This window comes from Triticum dicoccoides, chromosome 7B, assembly GCF_002162155.2.
Source record: "Triticum dicoccoides isolate Atlit2015 ecotype Zavitan chromosome 7B, WEW_v2.0, whole genome shotgun sequence".
NCBI classification, from domain to species: domain Eukaryota; kingdom Viridiplantae; phylum Streptophyta; class Magnoliopsida; order Poales; family Poaceae; genus Triticum; species Triticum dicoccoides.
In genome coordinates, this window is record NC_041393.1 from 292,943,802 (window position 1) to 292,948,044 (window position 4,243).

At 53.0% G+C, this 4,243-nt stretch overlaps 1 protein-coding gene across 1 annotated transcript in view; it reads left to right on the plus strand.

Annotated features, from left to right (window-relative positions):
* Window positions 1-2,067: 2,067 nt before the first annotated feature.
* Window positions 2,068-4,243, plus strand: part of LOC119335962 (protein DMR6-LIKE OXYGENASE 1-like) — a 3,846-nt gene continuing 1,670 nt past the window's right edge. The window contains exon 1 of the mRNA XM_037608005.1: window positions 2,068-3,006. Within this exon, the coding sequence (XP_037463902.1) occupies window positions 2,119-3,006 (888 nt within the window). The 5' untranslated portion in view covers window positions 2,068-2,118. The remainder of the gene's footprint in view (window positions 3,007-4,243) is intronic.

The following is a 4,243-nucleotide window of genomic DNA, read 5'->3' on the forward strand; positions in this document are numbered from 1 at the left end:
GCGGCGCCCTTTCTCCAGATCAGACCGCCGACGGTGGAGAAGACGTGGAGGGAGTAGGCTCGCCGGCGCAGATCAGTGTCGGTAGATCTTGCAAGATGGGATCGAGCCAGGCGGTGGTTGGAATCCTGGCCTCCTAGGTTTGGGGTTCGGTATTATGTGGGAGAGAGAGAGATGAGGGCTTGAGCGAGGGGGGAAGGAGCGAGCGATATTGGCCACCCAGCGAGGGTTTGGTTTGGCCTTCGACGCTGGGGGGTTGGGGGCTCGGTTGCTCAGGCTCGGTAGCTTTGGGTTGGGCCGCGCCGGATCAGTGCTTGGTAAAAAGAATGTATTTTGCCGGGTTTCGGGTTCGGGACTACCGAAACGGGTGCAATCTCGCGAAACGTGTCGGGTTGTATAATGTGTCAAACAACAGTCCGCCGAAGATGAAAAGACGCCTATTCCCGTTCCCTAATAGGGTAAAACCCTGCAGGGACACGGGTTTGAGGGCCCATTGCCATTTTGAAGTGTGCATGCATCGCTTACACTGGTTCCAAAACTGTATAAACTAGTCGTACAAATTTGGGGATCCTATCTCACAGTGTAGACTTGGACGCAAATTTAACAATGTAATTTCTCTCTTCTACATTCATTGATGTCTCCTCTGTTTCGGACATTTGTAACTGAACCAGTGAGCACATACTCTAGTAACTTACTGATTTTTATTCGTCACTTAATTTAAGTGATCTCTGGTCTATTGACTTTTTTCTTCTAAAATCAATGCGAGATGAAACATAGAGTAGTTTTAACAGACAAATTCGTCCCCACCTTCGTCCTGTCTTTTGGAGGGGTGCACATGCATGTCCAATGACTAAGGCTAGCCATAGTGGGGTAACATAAATAGTATCATGCACTTGAGACTCGCACACATGCTTATCGAAAAAGGCTTTCGCCCCGCTTTATAAATAGAGCAAGCCGTCAGAGAGCACACATATAAGGACTAGTCCACATATACCCAAATCTCACAATATAGTACAAAGGTTCTGCTGTGGGCACAGCTCAATAAGCCCAAAAATAAAAACCAGAAAAAGTCGGAAGAGGAAAGCGTCTAGTCTGGTTCCGGCGGGGGCGGCGGCGACATACGGACAACCATCGAGCGGAGGTCGGCGATGAAGGCGGAGATGTCGTCACGGTCCTGAGTGCGGCTAAGCGGCCGCTAAAGTTGCAAGAAACCCGAAAGTTTGAAGAGAGCGTTAGTAGCCCGTCGAAGAGAGATAGTTATAGTAACATAGTAGATATCATAACATAATAAATATGATGCTATTATGTGTCATGCATGGCAATAAATGAGACCACTTATAATACTAATACATTACACTATGCATTATAGAGATAGTAATATAGACTAGTAACATATGCATGTTACTAGTCTAAATTACTCTCCACTATGAGCAGCCTAAAATAGTACTACTACCTTTATCTCTAAAAATGCGAGACGTTTTAATATTTTTAATTAAATTGCCAAAACATTTTATATTTATAAAAAAGGGTGTAGCAATACTTTAAAATTTGAATGAACGAGTGAATTAACAAAAATAACGTCTCATCCCACCGAAAGCGCATCGCCGAAAATTTTGAAATATATTCAGGAATAATGCAAGCACCAGTATTTAAACCGTAGTGGGTTGGGATAGCATTGTCCCTCTAACCATCCGACCACAGGATGGTTCGCAACTCTTATTTTCTAAATGTAAGACATTTTGACACATTAATTTAAACTGTCAAAATATCTTATATCTAGGAACACAAAGGGTGTAGTCATACTTCAAAATTTCTAATGAACGAGTGAACTAACAAAATAATAATAATTTATAAACAGAGGCCACTAGCTAATTAAGCTAGGTCAAGGTGCATGCACATCCACGTGTCAGCTGTCAAACGATTTGTCTGATGATGTTCCATTATTTAACTTGTAATTACGAGCTGGTCAACTGAATACGACGCGCACCGATGCTCTGCCCTCCTGTAACCATCCTATAAATACATAGCTCCTTCCATCTCCACACCACGACATTCATGTGCATAGCTTGCTCATCCAATAAGCTATCTATATACTCCCAAATACCAATAGAGGTTACGGCCATGGCGATAGTGGGCTTGTCAAATGCCGGCGACCGCCTGCCTGGCAAGAGAGCGGTCGGCGACGACGATGAAGCTGCCGCAGCCGACTACCGCCTCAAAGGCGTGAGGCACCTCTCCGACACCGGCATAACCAGGCTTCCAGGCAGGTACGTCCTGCCGGCCTCGGATCGCCCCAGCCGGAGCGTCAGCGCGGGCACGAGGGTGAAGCTCCCCGTCGTGGACCTCGGGCGCCTCCGCGTGCCCTCAGAGCGAGCCGCCGTGTTGAAAACTCTCGAGGCCGCGTGCCGGGAGTTCGGCTTCTTCCAGGTGGTGAACCACGGCGTGGACGTTGATGGGGCGGCCACCAGGATGCTTGACGTGGCGGCGCGGTTCTTCGAGCTTCCCTTCCAGGATCGCGCGCGGTACATGTCGGCTGATGTCCGCGCGCCCGTTCGGTACGGTACGAGCTTCAACCAGGCCAACGACGCCGTCCTCTGCTGGCGAGACTTCCTCAAGCTCTCCTGCGCGCCGCCGCTGCGGGACGTGGTGCCGTCGTGGCCCGACTCGCCGGCGGACCTCAGGGAGGTGGCGGCTGAGTACGCCTCGGCAAACCGGCGGGTGTTCGTTGAAGTTGTGGAGGCGGCGCTGGAGGCCATGGGTGTCGGAGGGGGTGACGGCGTGATGGAGGAGCTGGCCACGGCTGGTTCGCACATGATGACGGTGAACTGCTACCCGGCGTGCCCGCAGCCAGAGCTGACGCTGGGGATGCCGCCGCACTCCGACTACGGCTTCCTGACGTTGGTACTCCAGGACGACGTGGAGGGCCTCCAGGTTATGCACGGCGGCGAATGGCTCACCGTCGACCCCGTCCCTGGTTCCTTCGTCGTCAACGTCGGCGACCACTTCGAGGTACATACTACGTACATGATACCGTATACACACACCTGCCTATCTAGCTTAGCTACTGAAAAATCAATGCAGCCAAATTATTACATGCATGCAATCCTATACGTTACGTAGGAGTAGTACATGGAATTGACCTACAGTAGAGCTAATCAAGAAGTCAACCTTTTTCAGCCACCATTGGCATGGTTGAAAGGGCATCCATGGTCACGATCTAGTCAAACGCAAAACCAAATACTAGTACACTGGCCAAACAATTAAGGGGCAGTGAACGTTCTCGAGAAATCAAACTAAAGTATGTGATCGGAAGGCACTGTTTATATACAGTATACAATTTTTTCGAGAAAAAGGGTTTCCCCCGCTTTGTATACCAAAGCAACCATCCGATACAGCCAACGATAGATGCTGGGCGGAAACAGCACAAGCACACCCAAAAGAAAGAAAGAAAAAAAAAGAAACAAAATGCCGATAACGGCGGATCGACAAAAACGACGAAGTCTCGCGACCGCTGCGTCCACCGGAGATCGCCCACCAAGCTCCGAGACTCCGAAGCGCCGGTACCAAGCAACACCTCCAAGAAGGGACGCGACGATGGCGACGCTGCTGCTAAGGGTTTCCCCCGGTACACGGCGAGGAGACAGGAGGAGTAGCCCCGACGCCCTCCAGGAAGGTCCGGTGGTACCCTCAGGCGCCACCTCAGGCACTCCGGAGTTCGCCACCAAACCGACCACCACCCAGCGCCAACACGGACACGAAGCTTCGACGCTGTCTCACCACGGCACCGCGAAGATGGTCTGCACAACGAAGAAGAGGAGCCGGGACTAGGGCAACAACACCGTCGGCATATGGGAGGGCCCCACCTCCACCGTCCATGCCGGTAGCCGACCGGACGCCAAAGCAGGAGCCTACCGGGCCCGTGGACTCACAGGCCCGGCCGGGCCCTCAGAGGCCCGGACAGCTCCCGCCTCCGTGCCGCAGCTGGCACGCGCCGCCGCCCCAGTCCAAGCCGCTCCCCAACCTTCCCATACAGAGAGCGTCGCGTTCGAGCCGGAGCCGACCCGCAAGGACCCAGATGGGGCCCTACGGGCCCAGATCTGGGCCGGGGACGCGCCACCGGCCATCCAGCACCACCGGAGCGCCCCGCCGCCAAGAGGCAGCACCATCGCGGCGAGCGCCGCCGGCCTCCGCCACCAAGACGCCGAGCCGCCACCAGCCGAGCAGCACCGCCGCCTCCTCCCACCCC